The 20954-nt window shown below is 50.4% G+C and overlaps 8 protein-coding genes across 8 annotated transcripts; 3 read left to right on the forward strand and 5 right to left on the reverse strand.

Annotated features, from left to right (window-relative positions):
• Nucleotides 1-729: 729 nt before the first annotated feature.
• On the reverse strand, nt 730-2283 carry COCCADRAFT_26430 (uncharacterized protein; the record flags this gene model as incomplete). The annotated part of the gene is made up of 3 exons (XM_007714292.1): nt 730-1632; nt 1682-2043; nt 2094-2283. 3 exons carry the CDS (start codon nt 2281-2283, stop codon nt 730-732), a joined length of 1455 nt encoding a protein of 484 aa, XP_007712482.1.
• A 795-nt stretch (nt 2284-3078) lies between these two features.
• COCCADRAFT_96683 (uncharacterized protein) lies at nt 3079-3981 on the forward strand (the record flags this gene model as incomplete). Its single annotated transcript, XM_007714312.1, has 1 exon — nt 3079-3981. One exon carries the CDS (start codon nt 3079-3081, stop codon nt 3979-3981), a length of 903 nt encoding a protein of 300 aa, XP_007712502.1.
• A 99-nt stretch (nt 3982-4080) lies between these two features.
• Nucleotides 4081-7918, reverse strand: COCCADRAFT_5223 (uncharacterized protein; the record flags this gene model as incomplete). Its single annotated transcript, XM_007714286.1, has 3 exons — nt 4081-6398; nt 6446-6812; nt 6860-7918. 3 exons carry the CDS (start codon nt 7916-7918, stop codon nt 4081-4083), a joined length of 3744 nt encoding a protein of 1247 aa, XP_007712476.1.
• A 575-nt stretch (nt 7919-8493) lies between these two features.
• COCCADRAFT_96732 (uncharacterized protein) lies at nt 8494-10029 on the reverse strand (the record flags this gene model as incomplete). Its single annotated transcript, XM_007714313.1, has 1 exon — nt 8494-10029. The coding sequence occupies one exon, from the start codon at nt 10027-10029 to the stop codon at nt 8494-8496; it is 1536 nt and encodes a 511-aa protein (XP_007712503.1).
• Nucleotides 10030-10327: 298 nt separating this feature from the next.
• Nucleotides 10328-13506, forward strand: COCCADRAFT_36960 (uncharacterized protein; the record flags this gene model as incomplete). The annotated part of the gene is made up of 10 exons (XM_007714314.1): nt 10328-10885; nt 10934-11651; nt 11703-11879; nt 12007-12098; nt 12149-12188; nt 12234-12441; nt 12493-12642; nt 12692-12782; nt 12827-12916; nt 12961-13506. 10 exons carry the CDS (start codon nt 10328-10330, stop codon nt 13504-13506), a joined length of 2670 nt encoding a protein of 889 aa, XP_007712504.1.
• Nucleotides 13507-15803: 2297 nt separating this feature from the next.
• Nucleotides 15804-16979, forward strand: COCCADRAFT_96673 (uncharacterized protein; the record flags this gene model as incomplete). Its single annotated transcript, XM_007714315.1, has 3 exons — nt 15804-15942; nt 16006-16668; nt 16741-16979. The coding sequence occupies 3 exons, from the start codon at nt 15804-15806 to the stop codon at nt 16977-16979; spliced, it is 1041 nt and encodes a 346-aa protein (XP_007712505.1).
• Nucleotides 16980-17524: 545 nt separating this feature from the next.
• Nucleotides 17525-18493, reverse strand: COCCADRAFT_36962 (uncharacterized protein; the record flags this gene model as incomplete). The annotated part of the gene is made up of 3 exons (XM_007714316.1): nt 17525-18223; nt 18310-18398; nt 18475-18493. The coding sequence occupies 3 exons, from the start codon at nt 18491-18493 to the stop codon at nt 17525-17527; spliced, it is 807 nt and encodes a 268-aa protein (XP_007712506.1).
• Nucleotides 18494-19043: 550 nt separating this feature from the next.
• On the reverse strand, nt 19044-20670 carry COCCADRAFT_96681 (uncharacterized protein; the record flags this gene model as incomplete). Its single annotated transcript, XM_007714317.1, has 2 exons — nt 19044-20456; nt 20512-20670. 2 exons carry the CDS (start codon nt 20668-20670, stop codon nt 19044-19046), a joined length of 1572 nt encoding a protein of 523 aa, XP_007712507.1.
• Nucleotides 20671-20954: the final 284 nt, after the last annotated feature.

A 20954-nucleotide genomic window follows, 5' to 3' on the forward strand; every position in this document is an offset into this window, starting at 1 on the left:
CTATATTCCGTCTCCATCTGGAAGTATCGTCCCGCCCTCAGTCCTAACGAGCAGCCCTTCCTTGGCCATGGCGCCGCGTGTGTAACATGGTTCATGGGGCTCCAATCGCCAGTGGTGATGTTGGCTTTTCTAGAAAACGGTTCACCATCGACTCGGACGGAGGTTGCCCAAGTCCGGTGTCTGCATGTCGTTGGAAAAAAAGATGTACGGAAACTTAGAAAGACCCGACCAATTGTTTCAGGAGCCAATGACAGAGATCCATGCAAAGTCTATGTAAGCCGCATGCAAACCAAACTAGGTAGGCATCGACATGGACATGGGCATGCTTGACCGCTGCCTGCTGCCCTGTATGACGTGGGACAACACGGCTGGCTCCTCTATTTCCGGTCAAGCGAAGGTCATCATGGTCGCGATTTGGCCCATTTTCCTCAACATCGCTAAAGCACAGAGTTCGGTTGAAGAATAAATCCCGAACGGGCGATGACCCGCAAGCTAGCTGTAATCTGTCACTGCCCAATGTCGTCTAGTAGCCGTTTCAGTCCCAACCATCTATGGTGACTAGGTTCAAAAACACCCAAACATACAACGTATGCGCTCGCGTACAACAAACTGTAACAACTACACTCGCACAAACTTCCACCAAGGGTATCCTAAACTTTGGTGCCGCACTTTTAACTACTTCACTCCCCTGTAAATGCTCGTATCCGGCTCAACCGGACATCTGGAAACCTATTCCTCCATTTTGCCCTTCAGTGTGGGTAGCTCCTCCATGGCCTCCTTGATGATTGACAGGGCCGACTCAATCTCTTGTTCAGTGATGATCAACGGTGGGGCAAGGCGGATAATGTTCTGGTGTGTGGGTTTCGCCTGTCCATCAGTGTCAGTACCGTCAACCTCTTTTAGGTGCATAATCTTGAGGGCTCTTCCTACCAATAGTCCCTTCTCTTTGAAGAGCATGCAGAGATCCCAAGCGCTGTGTCCGTTCGTCCTACTCTCATCGATGACGATGGCGTTTAATAAGCCCTTGCCCCGAATCGTCTTGATCATCGGGTTGTTGATGTCTTGAAGTCCTTGACGGAACTTGTTACCAAGTGTCTCTGCGCGCTCGATCATGTTTTCTTCTTCGATGAGCTCAAGAGCCCGGATCGCGACAGCGGAGCCGAGAGGATTACCGCCATAGGTTGAACCGTGGGTACCAGGCTCAATAGTAAGCATAACTTCCTTGGAACCTAGAACACACGAGACAGGGTACATGCCGCCAGAAATAGCCTTGCCAAGAAGGACCAAGTCAGGCTTAATGCCACTCCACTCATGGCAGAGCATCTTGCCTGTTCGCGCAATGCCCGTCTGGATTTCATCGCAGATGAGAAGCACGTTGTGCTTGTCGCAAAGCGCCCTTACTTCGCGCAGATAGCTGTCATCTGGAACCACGATACCGGCCTCGCCCTGGATGGGCTCGACGAGGAAAGCAGCAGTGTTCTTTCCATGCTTCTCTAATGTCTCACGAACATCGTCGACATTGTTGTAACGAATCGGCTTGCCTGTGACAGGGCAGACACTTCCGATTCCAGGAAGGTATGGTCCATAGTTCTCACGAGACTCGGGGTCCGTGGACATGGTAATAGCGGCAAACTGACCTTTCGTTAGCTGAAGCGGTGTGTAGGGACCCAACGATACGCACTGTCCGACCGTGGAAGTTTTCCTGCACAGAGAAGACCAACGCCTCGTTCTGTGGAATACCCTTGACCTTGTATCCCCATTTGCGGGCAATCTTAACAGCTGTCTCGACGGCTTCGGCGCCTGTGTTCATAGGTAGGATCATGTCAAAGCCAAACAGTTTCGTCGCATACTCGGCAAAGCGGGGGAAGACATCATTGTAGAATGCGCGGCTGCTGAGCGTCAAGCGCGATGCTTGCTCAGTCAAGGCCTTGACGAGTTCCGGGTGGCAGTGACCCTGGTTGACGGCGCTGTATGCAGAGAGGAAGTCGAGATAATGCTTGCCCTCAGGATCCCAGACGCTGCAGCCACTCGCTCTGGCAAATACTGGACTTGGTCAGCTCAGGATACGTCGTCTGTGGCTCACGAATACATACCGATGGGCAGAGGGTGGTAGTTGTGAGCTGCGAAGTCGGACTCGGACTTGATGGCCGCCTGTGACGACGCAGAGTGGTACTTGGCGGGGTCTGGTGTGCCGGTAGGATGAAAGGAACGGGCAGTTGGCTTCAAGACGGTGCCATTACTGTTTGCACTGGTCGTGTCGTTCTGCACTGCGCCTGGAGCCATGGTGAATGATGTATGTGTGAACGTGGGGTAGTGGGGAAGTATGTCCTGGGACGGGTCGAGGAAGCAACAAATGGGTTTGTGGGCAAAAGAAAAGAGCGGACCAAGCAGACTTCTTATTCCTCGGTGGTTTGACTGCTGTGCCGTGAATCGCCTCCAACTGTACTTAGGAGATAGCCTCCGTAAGAACAACTGGTGCCATCGCCTCAAGATGCCTTTAGAGGAACGCGACCAACGAGCGCCTCGGTTGCGTGCGGGTCACCGCTATAGCGCCGCTGCCATTGGCTCGTGACCACGGGAGGCACGCTGGGCTGGACGTGGCCAAAACCATGCTGAGGGGAAGTCTGGCGACGAGCGCGCAGACACAATTACAGAGAGAGAGTGAACGGAAGTTTGGCCATGGATATCAAGTCGGCGCGTTTGTCCGCTAAAAGTTACCTGTTCGTAGTGGTGTCGTGACGCGTGCGCCATTTTCTCCGGCTGCTCGTGCAATCACAGCCTCCAGAGCTCCGGCTGGACGGTGACGCTGTCGGTTCGGATAGCCTGTTTTTCTGAGCATCACAGTTACTACCAGGGACCGTTAATAATTCCTACAAATGTACCTGCGATTGCCTCTCGGCTGTCTAGTACTCTGACATTGACGTCGGAACGTCAATCCCGGCAGCATTGCGAGCGAGTTTCAGAGTGTACTGTCACATGACTTTTTACACAGCGGCTCGCCAACTATGCTCTCCAAATACTCCCCATTACTATCTACATAGCCCTCACAAGTTGTTACGCCTTCCAAAAGCAGCCGCCATGTCCACAAAACCCCTCTTCAAAAAAGACCAGCCCATACATTGGATCCTCGACTGGGACGGCACAATCACCAAAAAAGACACTCTGGACGCCCTCGTCAGTATATCCGCAGCAGAAAAACCCGACCTCCCCACCGTGGACCACTGGAAATCCGTCTCACAGGCATACATGGACGACTACACCGCCACAATGAAAAAGCTCGTTCCAACCGGCGCTCTCCCAACAACAATAGTCGAGGAAAAACAGCTCCTAGCCAAACTCAAAGAAGTAGAGCAACGCAGTCTTGACCGCGTACATTCATCCGCTATATTCACTAATCTCACCCGTCGAGGCATCGAATTAGGAGCCAGTCGGGTCGTAGAATTAGGCCAGGTGCAACTTCGCACTGGTTTCCCTTCATTCTTCAAGCACATCCAGTCACGTGAGGGTGACGCTTTTGCCATTCTGAGTGTGAACTGGTCTTGCCATTTCATTCATTCCAGCCTTGCCACATCCAACATCAGCGTAGCCTCGAACGCTATCCTGTCCAACGAGCTCGACGGTATATCCGCCGGGGTGCCCTCGTCTGGTCGCATCGTTGCTGCAGCTTCGGGAGAACCGGACCCCATTGTATCCAGTGGTGACAAACTGCAAATTTTTGAACAGATTAAGGAGGCAAACGAGCCCAAGGTGTACATTGGTGATAGTTGGACGGATATCGAGTGTCTGCTAGGTGCAGACCTCGGTATCTGCATCCGCGATGGTCCCATGGGAAGCTCACAGAAGACGCTTGCTGATGCGCTCACGAGACTGGGAGTACCATGCCCAAAGTTGAGAGAGTGGGGGCAGCATAAAGGGAGTGGTGTTTTCTGGGTCAGGGACTTCACAGAAGTACTTGAGTGGGCGGAGAATAGCTTTCAGTAATTATTCATTGTAACTGAACCGAAATCAAACTACATTAATGTTACATTTCCTAACCGGGAAGATAACGCCAAACGCACACCGCTATGCTAATGAAATGGTCTAGACCTCTGTCTCAATCTCGTCTCCGTTTCTTTCGTGATGGTGGAAGATGTGTTCCACCTTCCTCTTTCCCCTATCGCCCACGTGCTTCATCCAGGCAAGCGTCCGCGGCCCCTTCCATTGCATGATTCCTCTGTTCTTGCGATGCAACGTTTTGTGAGATGTTTTATACTCCTTCAATTGTGTGATTGGGCCCCTGCCGCGGTCTTCACTCATCTTTGAATCGGTTTTCCTGTGCTTTTTAAGAAAATCGGGCGCCATGTTACCACTATCATCTTTGGCGTCTTCCTCGTGTCCATCATCTTCGTCGTCAGATGAGTCGGAGCTGTCTGAGCTATCGGAGCTGTCTTCTTCAGTATCCTTGTTGTCGTTGATACCAGGTTTCTCCGAGCCGTCCGATTCCTCCCAGTTGGTCCATTCTTGGTCATTACAAGTGTCCAGCACTTCCATGACGTTGGTAAGATGCTTGTCACCCTTTGCCAGCTTCTCATGATATCCAGATAGACCAGACCACATTGTCAGTGTGACCTCGATCTCGCCTACCTTTTCACCATACGAGTCGAGTACATTGCCTTCTGCGCGTTTCAAATCGCCTTTCCAGATAGTAAGACATTTCGTTTGCTCCTCGTTGTCTGGAATGTCCTTGAGCCAGAAGATGCAAAACGCATGTGTGCGATCTCTCAACGTGGCATCCTGTCTGAACTCAAAAATCAATGGTGCACAGTAGCGTGCGCGTACGGGCAAGCGAATCGGCCGGCTTTTCCTTGTAGTCCAAACAGGGTGGCCATCTTCTGAGTGGACGTTACCTTTACGCCCGCGTGAATGCAACTTTCCACGGTCCAGTGGAGTGCGAACCTTGAGCCTGAGAGGACTTATGTCGCTAGGAACATCGACACCCTTGATATAGGGTTTGATATCCACAGTTCCATAATCCCAGCCACGCAGTTCCCGGGGAAGTTGGACTTGCACACTTCGGAAAACCATAGAGACGCGCATGCGCCCATAGCCATTTCCCCCAGCAAGCGGGAAGATGGAGTTAATCTGGCTGCGCTCTTTGAACACTCTCTCCAATGGGAGATAGACAATGCCTAGCAAAGCATCATCTTCATGGACGCGAGCATCGCGGACGGCAATATGCACTTCAGTATTACGCACATCTCGAATGAAGCGTTCGCATCCAGCGTTGAAAAAGGGCTTCGAGTTCTTTGGCTTGGTCCGGGTTTTGAAGACTTTCTTGTGGTTGAGGATGATGTTGCAATATGCCGAAGGGAGGTCATCACCCTCTTCTTCCTCGTCAGTAGCCTCCGCCGAAACTTTGTGCTTGTTCAAAGTTTCCAGCTCCAATCCGGTAATCTGGTGGATCTGGATGCTAAGGATACCGGACGGATAGTCTTCAGAAGGTGGGGAGGCAATGATGAGTTCATCTTGGCGGCTTTTGAAATCTTCAGCCTTCTGCTGTTCCACCTCATTTCGGTGATCCTCGCTTGCCTCCCGAAGCTTGCCCTCCGCTTCCTTATATACCTTTTCTTTCAACTGTTGTATAGAGTTCACGTCCGGGTCCTCTTCTTGCATAGTCAGCTGGTCGTCGGTAATTCTAGTTTTCGAAAAGTAGCCGACACTCCAGCTCAGTTTTCCAGGCATACCTTGCCCAGCCTTTAGAGCATGGAAGCCGTCTTCGCGATCGTGCATTCTGCCATTGGTCTCATTACTCTTCATTATGTCTTTGAGATTCAGCTCAATGCGTCCGAGGTCGTCGTCGGCGGTCATGCGATCGGAGTCCCATAGTTGAAGTCTCAGTTTTTCATCAACATTCAGCTCGTCCCGAGTGACACAAACAAAGCACCACTCATCCCAATGGGGCTCCATGTTCGATTTCAAGACACGTGTGGACCAGAGCGGCTTGCCAAATTTGGCCCAGCCGACACTGACATAAGGATCCGCGGAACCACCCCAGGGACCAATCTTTGTGTCTCCCTCCTTGAAGTCGAAAGCATGTTTGACGTGCACCATGATCACGCCCTGTGCGACCGTATCTTTCTTAAAGTCGTCTCCCATCATCATGTCTTTGAGATCCAGTGTCAAAGACTTAGGCGCGACATATTCGGCTAGGGCGGCGTCCATGGATGACTGAACGAATTTCGAGATTAGAGGGACGTCCATAAGATTAGGTCCTTTTTTGATGAGCGGGACGCAAGACAGAGTCACTTTCGGCTGGCCCATGAAGGCTATGGTGCAAATAGAAAAGAATGGAGGATCTGGGCATAGCTGTAGACGAAAGCGCATAACGCCAACCATACCCGCAAGGTCAACCCAGACAGCTTTACCATGTTAGTGAATTACAAAAGTGCGTAATGACTCAACTTACGTAGCTTGACGTTTCCCGGAAGGTAGAAAGCCAGCAGCAAATGTGCGTGCTTTGCGCGTGTCTTGACACCTTGTCCTGTCGAGGGTCTGTACGTGAATGCGATTTCCAAGTTGACAAAGTCGCCATCTTCAGCCTCCATGGTATCGTGGCCTGTCGTTCCATCTTCGCCTTCTCCATCGTCTGGCACAGTACGGTCGTCCTTCTCTTCATCTGAAGATTTAAGATTTCCATCAGCGCCCACTGATCGAGCTGCTGCTCCCGTTGGTAGCCAGCGAACACCGAGAATACGAAGAGCCTCGCTACCCTGACCAATATCTTCGACTGCGACCATACGAACCATACCAGGAAGAGAAGCTTGCATTACATCCTGCGACTGTTAGTTTGAGAAATCGCCATGTGTATTTTGGTACTCACCTCAAGCGTATCGGAGATGCTCGTGAATAGATCGGGATTAATTAACGGCCATACTGATGCAAAGAGTGAGTTCAGCCATTGAGTGCTTTCGGCTGTCTGGGTTTTGGCCAATTCTTGACCGCGTTCCCGCTCTGCTCTCCAAACTTCCACGTCCCATACATTCTTAATCTTGTTCTCTGACCATTGGCGCATGAATAGGATAATGGCTCCAGACACTGTTGCCATTGTACTGAGCTCAACGAGCTTGAGCAGCTGCCTTGTCCAACCTGTGGAATGACGCGTTGGCCAGAACAAGGCATTAACCAACATTAAACTGACAGCGGCAGCACCCACGCCAATAGTCACAGCATGCATGTAGACTGTGGAAATCTCATCTCGCGTCCGATCAAAGGACGGAGGGGGAAACAAGACCTCCATGCCTGCATGGGCTTCTTGCGATTCATAGCTTTCGGCTTGCAATTGCTCGTCACCTTTGTTAATAGCATTAGTGCCGGTCGCTGTCCGAGGATCTGAGCCGGGCGGTGATGGGTTCTTTGCAGTGCTCTTGAGCTCTCGATCGGTAAAATCGTGAACTTTGATGGGCAGATGGGTAATCGGGTCGGTGACTAAGCGCTCTGTACCATCGGCTTTGAAATGCTTCATCTGTTTGCGGGCTTTTCTAGGATCTGCTGATTTCAACCCGCCTTCTGTCGTGTCTTCCACCTCTTGCTCGTCATCCATATCCTGGGGTGCATCTCTGTGGCTGTTGCTAGGTACTGTCTTGCCAGCATGATCTTCGGCAATTTCATCGTCTTGCGGGAGATTCTTGTTTGTAGCTGGGTACGGCCCGTTTCCATCATTGGCCTGCTCCACGTCTCTTCCGAACCTGAAGACATCTACAGCGTCGCCGAACCGATCGCGTTTGCTCGGCTCATTGCTCTCACCATCTGGGTTCCCGTACGCTTGTTGCCTTCTCTGCTTCTCCTCACGATACTTCTGGACTGTCGGAATTGGGTTATGTGCGTTGTGTGGCCGTCGGTAGTCTCTATGTTGAGCATCTACGTCGTCCACGCCGGACATGTTGAGACGTTTGGCAATAATATGTGCTGTTGGCGGTATGCTCAAGCGATGGGAGCAAAGATGAGAGGGATTTATCGCGAACACATCTGTATATCTGACTGCCAGGAAACAAGGAACGTGTTGATGTCCTGAAACCCACAATAGTAGCTCAGCATTCGTGTGCACGACAGGGTAGAGTTTCCCTTTTCTTCACAGTTGACGTAGGTACGCGCCTGAGTTTCCATGACATTGGCCACACCACGCCCATGTAGCTCCACTTTGTGCGCCAGCGCCACACTACCCATGACTGCAGCGCCGAAGAGCCGTTCGTGCTTTTGCGAGTGGCAGAGCGATGACGTCGCCACAATCTGTCACGCCACGTAAAGCCACTCCTGTTGCGGGGACTGCCAAGCCTCTGCCGATCGGCCCCACTCTGCCCTTCGACTCTACCAGCTAGTTGTCGGGTATGCCCTGTTTTAGCGACATATGCTATATATGTATAACGGCACCGAGCATATTAGGCATGGGATAGCATGATCACATTCGCACCAGGGGTATCAATTGCAAACTATCGTCACGCTGTGAGTAGTCTCTTGTCAGTTGCTCCAAATCCGCACTTGCTTGTCTGCACCACCACTCCCGACTCTCTCTCCGTCCGGGCTCCAGTCCAGCGCAAACACCTGGTCTTTGTGTCCTGGCAAATCTTCCTTCAGCTTCCTGGTTCTCATGTCCCACACCTTCAATGTCGTGTCTTTGCTGCAGCTCGCCAGTAGCCGGCTATCAGCAGAGAAGCACGTCATATATACAGGACCGACATGTCCCCTGAGGGTGTCGATGAACTTTCCATCTCGAGCTGACCACAACTTGACATGATTGTCCCAAGCTCCCGATGCCAACATGGAACCATCGGGCGAGAAAGTTACTTGGTTGATCTGCTTCTGATGACCGGTCATCCTATTCACTGGTTTCGTGCTTGTCAAAGGCGTCCATAGTATGATTGTGCAGTCTTCAGATGCAGTTGCCAAGCGCTCTATCACTTCACCGTTGATTGTGGCGGCTTTCTCGAATCGTGCTTTCGCTTTGGCAAGCTTCTCTTCTTGTGTGGCTGGCACCTTGCGCGTATGATCGTGATACGAGGTTCTCAAGACAAAGTCCGTGGAGAGGGCAAGATGATTGACCCAATGCGCGTGGCCTTGTAGCGTGTTGATCAATGTGCCTTTTGCTGCGTCCCATACCTTGATGGTCTTGTCGTGAGAGGCAGTATACATCCGTCCAGTACCACCCCATTTTACGCAAGTCACGTTACCCTTGTGACCTGACAGTGCGAAATCAATTCTGTTGCCTATTGCGTCCCACACTCTTACGGTACCGTCCTTGGATGACGATGCTACTCGCGGTCGGCCAGGCTCTTGCAAGTGATATGGTTCCCAGGAGAGGGATGTGATGAAGCCAGTATGGCCCTTGAGCGGGCCTCCAATCTGCTTTCCCGTGTTTGGGTCCCATATCCTCACCTCTCTGTCGTACCCACCGGACGCCAGCAGGGAGCCATCGGGTGAGTAGCTGACAGCCAGAACCCACCCCGAATGTCCTTTCATCGTATGTACTGGTGTGCCTGTGTCGCAATCCCATACCCTGACGGTCTTGTCTCCACTTCCACTCGCCATCCTGCTGGAGCTGACTGGCGAGAAGTTTATGGACAAGATGTTGTCGCCATGTCCTGACACAGCTGCTGAGCACCGCGAGACCGCTTTGACACGGAAAACAGCTTGTGGCGCATATTGGAGCACTATCTCGGCTTCCGCTGATGCCTTTCCCGGCTTAACTAGCGCGTTGTATAGATCATCCTTGTCTGCAAGCGCTTCAGTCGTACCGTCGGGAAAGAACCGATACGGTATTTGGTCGTCTGCCTGGTCTTTTAGATTGTTCAAAAGCAGCTCCAGATTCTTGGTCGACGCCTGCGACAATGGGACGGTAAGAACGGGGAGATTGCCGCTTTCGCCTGTGGCCTGGTCCACGAAGCGCACTCGCACTGTGCCATCGGGTATGGAGGTGTCAATGTCTTGTTGTTGTCGCGCGACTTCGGCTTGCGCTCGCTTCTGACGCTTCGATGGAGGTGGATATAGGGTCGCCATAGCTTGTGCAGTTTTCCAGGTGTGATTGGAGAGGTAATAAACACAATCTGCCCGAATTGTATGTACTTGAAGAAGCCCCACTGGCTGAAGAGCGCTCGAAAATAATTTCTGGTGCTATCGATAACGACTGCGCTAGTAGGTGTTGGTACCAAAAATACGCGCTAAGTATTCCCCCACTTCTCGACGCGTCTCCAATACCATTACTCCATTCACATCAATTCATTACAACTCAAGTCCAGTGAATCAAGCAATCTGCACATACCAATGCTTAAATGCTGACTACACAACACTAACCACCATGATCCAGCGATCCAAGCCGCAAACTTCTCAGAGTACCTCTGCATCCACGTCGTATGGCTATGCTGGCTACGATACCACTACGGCGTCACGCCCAGGAACTCGCAGGAATACTGGCAGGCCCTCTACTGCGAGGCCGAGGACTGGTGCTTCCACTATTGCTAGGGTCGAAAACCAGCATGTTGTCTGCGCCGTTGCCGAATCTCGTGGCATCTCACCTACGGTCGGCTTGGCCTTTGTGAACCTTGACACAGCAGAGGCAGTGCTCTGTCAGATCTGCGACAGCCAGACCTTTGTTCGAACAGTTCACAAGCTGAGAGTATATGGCCCTTCAGAGATCTTGATTGTGTCGACTGCGGCAAGTCCAAAGTCGAAGCTCTTCTCTATCATCGAGGAAAACCTTGAGGATATTGGCAGTAAGCTAACATTACTCGATCGGCGCTATTGGGCCGAATCAACTGGATACGAGTATATTCAAACTCTAGCGTTCAAGGAAGATGTCGAAGCTATCCAGATTTCCGTCGCAGGTAACTATTATGCTGTATGCTGCATTGCGGCCGTAAGTTCTTCGGTGTACTTTTAACTACGTGAATAACCAAGCGTGTAGGCGCTCAAGTACATTGACCTTGGTTTAAGTATGGTATTCGCCTTGCACTCACTCAGAATGCGGTACGAGCCTTCTGAGGGATCTATGATGATTGATGTGTCAACTATACATTCGCTTGAACTTGTCCAGAATCTTCGCGACCCCAAATCCAGAAGCTGTTTATTCGGTTTGATCAATGAGACATTGACACCAATGGGTGCACGCCTGCTTCGGAGCAACATCCTTCAGCCACTCACTGACCCTGAGGTGCTGAGTATGCGATACGCTGCTGTGGATGACATGACCAAGAAAGAGGAGTTGTTTTTTGCTGTCCGCGCAGCGTTGAAGAACTTTCTTGATGCCGACCGGATACTGGCAGCGTTGATCATTACGCCAAAGAAGATTACTCTTCACACCACAGAGCAAGCTATCAACCAAATCATTATGCTCAAGCAATTTGTCAACTCTGTGAACCCTGTCTACGAAGCCCTCACGGGAACAGCCTCTGTCATGCTCAACAACATCCGTGAACTCTGTGCGCCAGAGAATGTGGCCGTTGTACAGGGATTGATTGATCTTGTCATCAACGAAGACACTACTTACGCGAGGCAACCCCTCGAACTCAGAAACCAACGAACATATGCTGTGAAATCCGGTGTCAACGGGCTCCTCGATGTTGCACGTATTACTTATAAGGAGGCCACTGAAGACGCATTTCAACACTCGACCGAACTCAGTCGTATGCCAATGCATTTTCGAAGACGTAGATTTGTTTGCTAATCTCAAGCAGAGAAATACGATATCAAACTAGATTTGAAGTATGAAACTGCCCGTCAGTTTTACATGAAGATTGCCTTATCAGAGCTTGAAGGCAAGGCATTACCGCCGGTTTTCACGAACATAATTCGTCGCCACAATCATATTGAGTGTCAAACTGTGGAGTTGATGAAGCGCAACCAGAAGGCAGGCAGTTACGGATACCAAACTCGCGCATGCTAACGATTGGAAGATCAACGTGTCACACCAGGAAGTGATTCTCATGAGTGACTATAGTCATCTGTCTATGCGTCTATGTCTCTACTAAAATCGTGCAGGCGACAAAGCCGTCGGAGATCTCACCGAACAAGTACGCAGCCACATGTCGATATTGTTCAAGGTTTGTGAAGCTGTAGCAATGCTGGACATGGCAAGTCTCAGTCGCTGGTTTACCGCAATAAAGGAGCTTATTAATTATAGGTTGGAGCATTTGCGCACCTTGTCACAGTGAATAACTACAGTAGGTGACAAGCCTACTTTGATATATAAACTGATAGATTTTCAGCACAACCACAGCTCACTGACACATTCGCTATTGAGTCTGGGCGTCATCCTATCAAAGAAAAGATTATGCAAACCAAGTTCATTCCAAATGATGCCTATGCTACACAGCAGACTCGATTTCAGATCATCACCGGATGCAACATGAGTGGCAAAAGTACCTACATTCGGTCCCTGGCTCTCATGACCATCATGGCTCAGATCGGTTGCTAGTAAGTGATAACCATTTCAATTCGCTCATTGCAGCCATTTACTATATGCAGTGTTCCTGCGAACTATGCATCCTTTCCAATACTTCACCAGCTATTTGCCAGGATCGGAACCGACGACATCATTGAAAACAATGTTTCGACATTCGCGGCTGAGATGAGAGAGATTGCTTTCATCATGCGCAATGTCGACCAACGCAGCTTGTATGAAATAAGCCATGATCACGCTACAGCATTGCTGATCCCATTTTAGAATCATAGTTGATGAGCTAGGTCGTGGCACAAGCACAAGAGATGGTCTAGCCATTGCCTTGGCTATTGCGGAAGCTCTTCTATCTAGCAAAGTAGGCGTTCAAACATAACCACTTGTCACTATTAACATTTTTAGGCTCTCGTATGGTTTGCGACTCATTTCAAAGATCTCGCTACTATCATGAGTGAACGTGCTGGAGTTTTGAATCTACACCTAGCGGTTGATGTAAGTATTTACGCCCTGATCGAAACATCAGCTCACCATTGCAGATTCAAGACGAGCACAGCATGACTATGCTCTACAAAGCAACCCAGGGCGTCGCCAAAGAAGTACACTACGGTCTGGCGCTTGCTCGCGTCGTCCCACTACCTCCAGGTATTGTGGAGCATGCTACAAACGTCGCGCGCAAAATTGAGCTTCATGCTATTCGAAACAAGAAAGCGTCGGAAACAGTACTTAAAGAAAAGCGTCGAAAGCTTATTCTCAATCTCAAAGAGCATCTGGTTCAGGCGTATAATGGCGTACTGGAAGGAGAGGTCCTCTCTGCATGGCTCAGTGAATTACAAAAAGAGTTTGTGAACCGTATGACAGCTCTGGAGGCCAAAGCCGCAAGCGTACACGATGAGAGCAATGAGGATATGAATGAGAATATGAGTGATGGAGAGGCATATGATGAGGAGCGACCGAGCACGTATGCTAGGCAGCCGTCGGTCATATCGATCGATTCGCATGTTACGTCGACAGACTCCGAGTCTACAGTTCGAGCAATGTCTGAGGCATCGACTGTACGTGCAGTTTCAGAGAATGAACGCTAGCGAAATAGTTTCTGCTATTGGGGTTTCAAGGCCGCGATAGACGAGCAAGTTCGTGGCTTCAGTTTCACTGTCGTGCTATCAGCATGGACTGAATAGCGTTTCGGGATGATTCGCAGCGTATAAATATGTCACATTTCAGCCAAGGGAGCGGGAGTTCTTGAACAGGTGGATGCACATATGTCGAAAGTACATGAATACGCTTTCAATAATGAACAAGATCCGATCAAGCAGATCTATGATTCCAGCCTTCTCAATCCCCTGTCCTCAAGCTTGCTGTTAAGTGCACTCTGGGTAGAGTATGCAAACACGCATGTAGTTTCATTCCGATATTCCAGCTGTTACTATCAGCTTATTATTCAAATATTCTTATTCGCCTTCGTAATTATGCATCCATCCAAGATTTTCGTAGAACCACAAGCACTCAGTCGTTAATGAAAACGTCTCTGACAAGGGGACTTGCTAAATAATCAACAGATCACAGCTACTCACCAAGCTTTTTTTGTGTTAGGGGGGGTTTCTTAGAGTGAGAGATAACCTAAGGCGTGACATACAGCAGCGCAAAAAGAGAGCGGGCTAGTCAATCGGATCTTCCCTCGACCAACCCGCAGCAAAACAAAAAAAGTCATAACGTTGCAATCGAGAGAAGGATGTTATGCATCCTCCGGGAGTCGAACCCGGGCCAATTGCTTGGAAGGCAATTATCCTACCGTTGGACCAAGAATGCTTGATGGAAGAGAGCAAAATATATTCGTAAATATAGACCGAAACTGATATGGCCCAAGAAGGCGCACCGTTACCCAACGTCCTAAGTCGAACGAAAACGCGTTTGTGAATTGTCAATAGTGGGTCCTAGCCACGTCGGGAGACTCTCCACTAGCGCGTCGTCAGGCGGTGGTTGTGCATTCAACCCCTGTCTAGGCACACACGAGTCCGGTGAAGGCAGTGCTGGGCTAGACCTTCTTCTATTTCCATCTTGTAGGGTCAACTACTCAGTAGCTGGGTTGGTGATGTTCGTCTTCTTTTTCCTCTAGTTTAAACTCAAACCTAGGCGCCATTGATACATATCACTCTTGTTGATTTGTGAACCATTTGTTCGTAGAGTACCCGTAATCCATCATTGAGTACTTGCGCATCACCTCCTGCCACTAAGTACAATGATTTCGAGTACGATAAGACATGCAGCTGTACCATGTTGATCTGACATGTTTTAGTTTACGCCAAGGACGTGTTGCCAGCTTTCCAATTCTCAAATTCGTGGATTGTTGCGCGTGCGCTATGCTGAGTTCATTTCACGCAACACGAGTAAGTCACAAATAAAGTCGTTACAGAAAGTATGTTCACGGTTGTACTAGGAGCATTGTATCCAATTAATGTACACGTACAGATCGTCTGAAATGTCCATTTCAAAACTTGTTCACACCTTAAGAACAATTAGCTGCATGCTCGTCAAACTACACATATCACGCTGCGTTATATGTAACTCTGCATACTCATGGCATGTCCGTGGTGCATGCGAAGAGGATACGTCGACAATACCAAAGTAAAATCGTGCCAGCCGACACCGCCTTTGTCGCACTCATCCAGCCGCAGCACAACGCGGGGCAATGGTTGGACGTCATCCTGCGACAGAAAAAAACATTCCGAGGCCACATGTCGGCACGACAGCGGGGACTGCAGTCATTGACGCGTCTGGACTTATCAAACATCTAACAAATATGTATTATACATACATACATTCGCAACCTCATTTGACGAGCGGAGACTAGCCAGCGGGCCACACGTGTAGCTTATTGTACCCCTCATTGAGTCACTTTGCAAATTGCCTAGCCTCCCCCACGAACAAGCCGCGGACGGCGCATGTTTTCGCGCATCAACCGACACTTGCTGTACACAAAACACGGAGAGAGAAAAAAACCACGCAAGACGTGTGCATCTTACACCCTAAACCTGTCCTATATCCCACGAGCGATCCGCCAATCCCACTTCGCCGTCGACGCGGGAATCCTGGGCGTGCTCTAGACTGTTACCAGCAAGAGCACATCTTTCTGCGTCCCCCATTTTTTTTGTTCCTAAACACGATAGCTTGCATCACGCATTACACTGCGCGTGGATTTGCATACTACCCTTACGACGAATCCCTGCTGGTCAATTGCGTGCTTGTGCACACTCAGAGTGGAAAAGAATGGATCTCGTTAACTCGTATGTCGGTCCTACTACTTTTGTTTTCCCCCTTCTTTCCCTTTGCTTTCCCTGTTGCTACTATCTTAGAATTACTCTTGGTTTAGCTTGCCGCAAATATGGGCTTCTTAGTCGGCATCAATGGTTCACTGGATGAAGTCGCGCAGAGGCCGCGACAGGGTAGTCGAAGTCTTCCTTTTATGACTGACCTTTTGGGAAACAGTTTGAATGATCGCCTTCTCTTCGCTGTGCCAAAGAGTACGTTTTGTTGTGTTTCATCAGACTCCGCTCAATTGCGCACATACTGACGTCTCCTCGTAGAGGGCCGCCTCCACCAAGCCTGTCTCGATCTCCTCCACGGCTCAGACATCCAATTCCACCGCCACTCGCGCCTCGACATTGCGCTCGTCAAGAACCTCCCACTTGCGCTCGTCTTTCTTCCTGCCGCCGATATCCCCACCTTCGTTGGTGAAGGCCGTGTAGACCTTGGCATAACCGGCCGCGACCAAGTCGCCGAGCACGAATGCGTCACCCCACCCACCGCCACGACCGGCGTCGACGAAGTGCTAGACCTTGGTTTCGGAAAGTGCAGTCTCCAAGTCCAGGTCCCTGCCAAAGGCGACCTGACCAAGCCAGAAGATCTGATTGGAAAGAACGTCGTTACGAGCTTTACCAACCTCGCAGAGCAATACTTTAGGAAATTGGAAGCGGAGCAGGCTGGTAACGCCACGAACGGCGAGACCAACGGAGACACAAAGCTAAAGACGGTCATCAAGTATGTCGGTGGCAGTGTCGAGGCAGCATGCGCATTGGGCGTCGCAGACGGTATTGTCGATCTCGTAGAATCAGGCGAGACGATGCGTGCTGCGGGTCTAAAAGCCATATCTACAGTTGTTACCTCGAGCGCCATCCTCATCAAGTCGAAGCACCCCTCAGACCCTAAGCTTGTGGACCTCATCACGGCTAGGATAAAGGGTGTTATTAGTAAGTTTTGATTCCCTCCCCAAAGACAAAGAATATATTCGAAAAAAAGAGGAAGATCTAACGATGTCACAGCGGCGCAAAAATATGTGCTTTGTACATACAATGTTCCCAGGTCGAAACTCGATGCCGCCCGCACAATTACCCCGGGTCGTCGCGCCCCAACGGTAAATGCGCTCGAGGAAGATGGATGGGTGGCAGTTCAGGCCATGGTGCTGCGCAAAGACATTGCCATTGCCATGGATAAGCTGACCGAGGTCGGAGCAACCGACTTGATTGTGACAAAGATTGAGAACTCGAGAACGGGAGATTGAGCGAATTTCGCATCGATTTCCCTTCCTTTTTTTTCTAGTTTTGTAGCTGGATTATAGAGAAAAAAAAGCACATGCTCGCTGCTTTCCCTTCTTGTATGGAAGAGACAATCACAGTATCTTGGGCGGAGCACTCTTTCTTTTTTTTTGGGGGGGGGGACTCATGAATGGAATGTAAAGAAGAATCATGTTAATCTGTGTATATGGTAAAGCCAAAAAACATGTCTACATGCGTGCAACCTAGGCTGTTTTGAGACCCTTTGAAGCAAACTGTATACCAGACCAAAGAAAAGAGAGAGCAAGGTGAAAGTGAAAAATGCCAGAGGGATCAAAGAAATTTGCTGCGCTCATTGTCTGTAGACTCGCGTGTGCGAACCGCAAGGACGGTGCGACAAAGTGGTAAGCGCCTACATTGAACGCAAAGCATGTTGTATGCGGGAAAGGCGTATAGGTAGAAGAACGGCAATACGCCTCACATAAAGTCATCACTGCAGAAATGTGTTAGTCCATCCATATACGCACATGCAAGGAAACAACCAGGAAGAAACTTACTCGCCAAAGTCATCATCGTCATACGCCCGGGTATCCGCCTTCAAACCAACATCACGACTTGCGTTGAGCGTCGTCTTCGTTTTTGCCGCCTTCGTCTTCTTTCCTCCCTTCTCGGCTGCCTTCTCCTCCTTCATCTTCTCGTTACTCAGCGTAGTCAGACCAGAGGCAATCTTCTTGATTTGTTCGCTGGGAAGATCCTTGGCAATCTGCTTGGTGAACTCTTGCAGGAAGAGAGTGTACTGTCCTTTCTTAGAGTTGGCAGCGATCAGGGGAGTGAGCGTCTCGCGTAGCTTGGTGAACTGGTCCTTGGTGTTTGGGTTGAAGATGGAGAGCGAGGAGAGGTTGATGGTGTTGTTTGGGTCGCTCTCATCCGCGATTGTGACAGCCTTGCCGCTGCGCTTGTTGCTGACGGTCAGGTCACCAAAGAGTTCCTCGGCCTGGGCACGCGAGCCGTCAATTTCTTGTTGGCGTAGTCTTGCACGGCGTTCAGCCTCAGTTTCTTCTTCTTCACTCTCTCCCTCATCCTCCATCTGCCGCCTGCGCAGGGCAGCCTGTCTGTGCTCCTCGATTCGTTGCGCCTTGGACTTGTGGTTTGCTTTTGCCTCTGCATCTGCCTTTGCCTTTGCCTCAGCGGCCTTCTTCGCCTTTTCACGCTCGACTTCAGAGTCTTCCGCAGCGTCCCATGATTCTAGCACCTGTTGGGTACGCAGTCAGCATGTGCAAGATGTGGTATGGCGGGGTTGGAAATTATGCGAGCGCGGGGCAGAGAGGGATGACACACATCTTCATCTTCTTCGTCTTCAAATTTGCTGCGGCGGGCGATGGGTGCTACGGTCGGAGATGGAGGGCCTGAGCTCTCTTCTTCATCATCTGGGACGTTGTGAGCGAAGGGTCCTGCAAATATCCATATTGAAGCGCAGGCGCAGAGGCAGCGAATATGACGTACCCCACTTTCCAGGCGCCATGACTGTGGTTGGTATATAAGATCACGAGAGATTTGCGTTTTATGAGTAGCGTATTCGATAAATTCTACCTGCAACTGTGCAGTGATATCCTAGTAAAGTGTTGTGGGTGAGGGAAGTCTCTCTCAAGGTTTGACTGCGTCGCAAGACAGTGGTTGGGCTCGGCCACTGCGCGTGGCTCGCTTCTAAAAATTATCTGAGCCACATGGCTTACCGCCCAATCAGAACGGCACAAGCCACATACGTACGAGACACTCTACTCGAGTACGTGTGTTTCGGTGACCAAGAGCGTGGCTGAATATGCGCGGCGTGATTGGAACGGCTACAGACAGTTATGCATGAGGCACACTGTCTTGTTGCCAAAAAAGCAAAGTTCACCAGGGCTCGTTTGACAGACACTGCATATACCAAGCTCCTTCATAGTTTCTCAAAGTAACACAACCCTATATAGCCCATGTGGAGAAAAAGAAAATAGAAGATTAAGATGCGCATCAATGTTACAAGTATGACAGCGGTTGGAAGCGTAAATTAAAGCCAGCAACTCGAGCAAGTTCTAACTCGCACCAGCATCCCACGGCCTCCAAAATTTCCATCCTTCTCTAACTTCTCCATAGCCCTTCCGTTGTGAGCTGTTAACACCAACTAGTCTCTCGATACCAACATTGCCTTCAGCATTGAGGAACTTTTCCTGGTCAATTTCCTCTCCACCCTCCTCTTCGTTCCCATTATGCAAAACAGCTGGCCAGAGGATACCAACACCATCGCCAGCCAGTGTCGTCTCAAACTTCTCGAATCCTTCATTCTCCAGCTTGACCTCGAGCGAATCGAGAATCTTGTATTTCATCTTGGTGCTAGTTGAAATGACAGAGGCATTGCAATCTACATCTGGTTCAGATGCGGTATCGGATTTGTCAGAGTTTGTGTCTGGTTGGTGGTCGTTTGTTAGGGCGGGCAGTTGCGGCTTGAGAATGGTAATGGCACAACCTCCACCTCCTGCTCCCGTGAGCTTTGTCCAGCCAATGCCTGTGTGATCAATGATCTCTCGGATACGTTCGAGTTTTGGGTGGGAAACGCCTAGCGAAACGAGCAAGCCATGGTTGATGGTTACCAGTTCACCGAGATGCCTCAGCGCTTCAATTGATTCTGCATCAAAATCTGGGGATGTGAGGAGCTTGTGTGCGGATTCGGTGACGGAGCCTATCGCGTTGAGAATGCTCTCTGCGAGAACAGGATGCGCTTTGCGGAGGTTGGCGACTTTGGCGACTTCGGTAGCTGTGCTGCGCGACTGTCGCGTGTTGACAAGCAAAAGAGGTAGCTCTGGGAAACTGTGTAGTGGTTGGACGAGCGGTGGCTGGCCGTAATCTCTCCGTTGGAAGAGGACTGCCTTGCCGCCCGAAGACACTGTGTTATCAACTCCGGAAGGGTTTCCGTGTATGCACATTTCACCAACAAATGCCCATCGGTTGATGCGCTCTATGTTAAGCTCACATTCTTGTGCAGGTTGGTCTTGATGGGGCCCGCTCAAAGCACGAATCTGTAGAAGCAATGCGGTACTGAGACACACTGATATACTGGCGCTGCTGCCCAGGCCGGCGCCGATTGGAATGGTAGAACGTAATGTATAAATACAAGGAGGAACTTTGCGCGACGCAAGCGAGAGGAAGAGGTATAGGAAGGAGGTCGCCGATGCGTGGTGGATTTTTCGTATCGACTCAGGAGCAGTGGGAGACACTTGGTCTATGCAAGGTTGTATGGCGGCCATCAGATCGGGATCTAATGATTCTACGAGTTCGTAGTAGTGCTTCTTCTTGCCCGGCTTGCTGAACGCGTCCCATGGTAGTTCGTCAATGTTCCACGTGTGCTCCATCTGGATATCGGGAAAGCGCAGCTGCACGGTACGGTTCGACTTTGAAAGAAACGAGACGTGGAGATATGAGCGGAGGGATATGGCAGCCGCAATGGCAGCCTGAGAGACATCAGTATATGCACTCCTGAACGTGTTTGGAACGACCGAATTGTACCTTTCCATAGACAACAGCATGCTCTCCGTATACAATGACTTTGCCTGGCGCAGACACCATGAAAGGAGGCATCATGGGCGACGACTCCTTCCTCGTGGGCTTAGGGGCGCCATTTCTCGACGCGAGAGAGGGCATGTTAGGGGCCAATTGCGCGGGCATAGAGTCGAGGGGCGAGGCGTCGAGTAGGGAGGGGGCGTCGGGGACCGAGTCTCTGGGCGGGGGGGCGGCTATATACTCTGTGGACGATGCGCGGGGCATATGCGTGGAACACCGTGTGGTGAGGGTGAAGGCTGACTGCGCCAAATGTTAACCATGCCATACTACCAACTCGGGGATTCGGCTGCAGCGGACCTTACCGGAAACGCCCAAGGGCCGACTACGCATGCGTTTATTCGCCGATGCAGTCAAGAAAGAGAGAAAGAGAGACAGAAGGTGAGATAAGA

This window comes from Bipolaris zeicola (assembly GCF_000523435.1).
Source record: "Bipolaris zeicola 26-R-13 unplaced genomic scaffold scaffold_78, whole genome shotgun sequence".
NCBI lineage: Eukaryota > Fungi > Ascomycota > Dothideomycetes > Pleosporales > Pleosporaceae > Bipolaris > Bipolaris zeicola.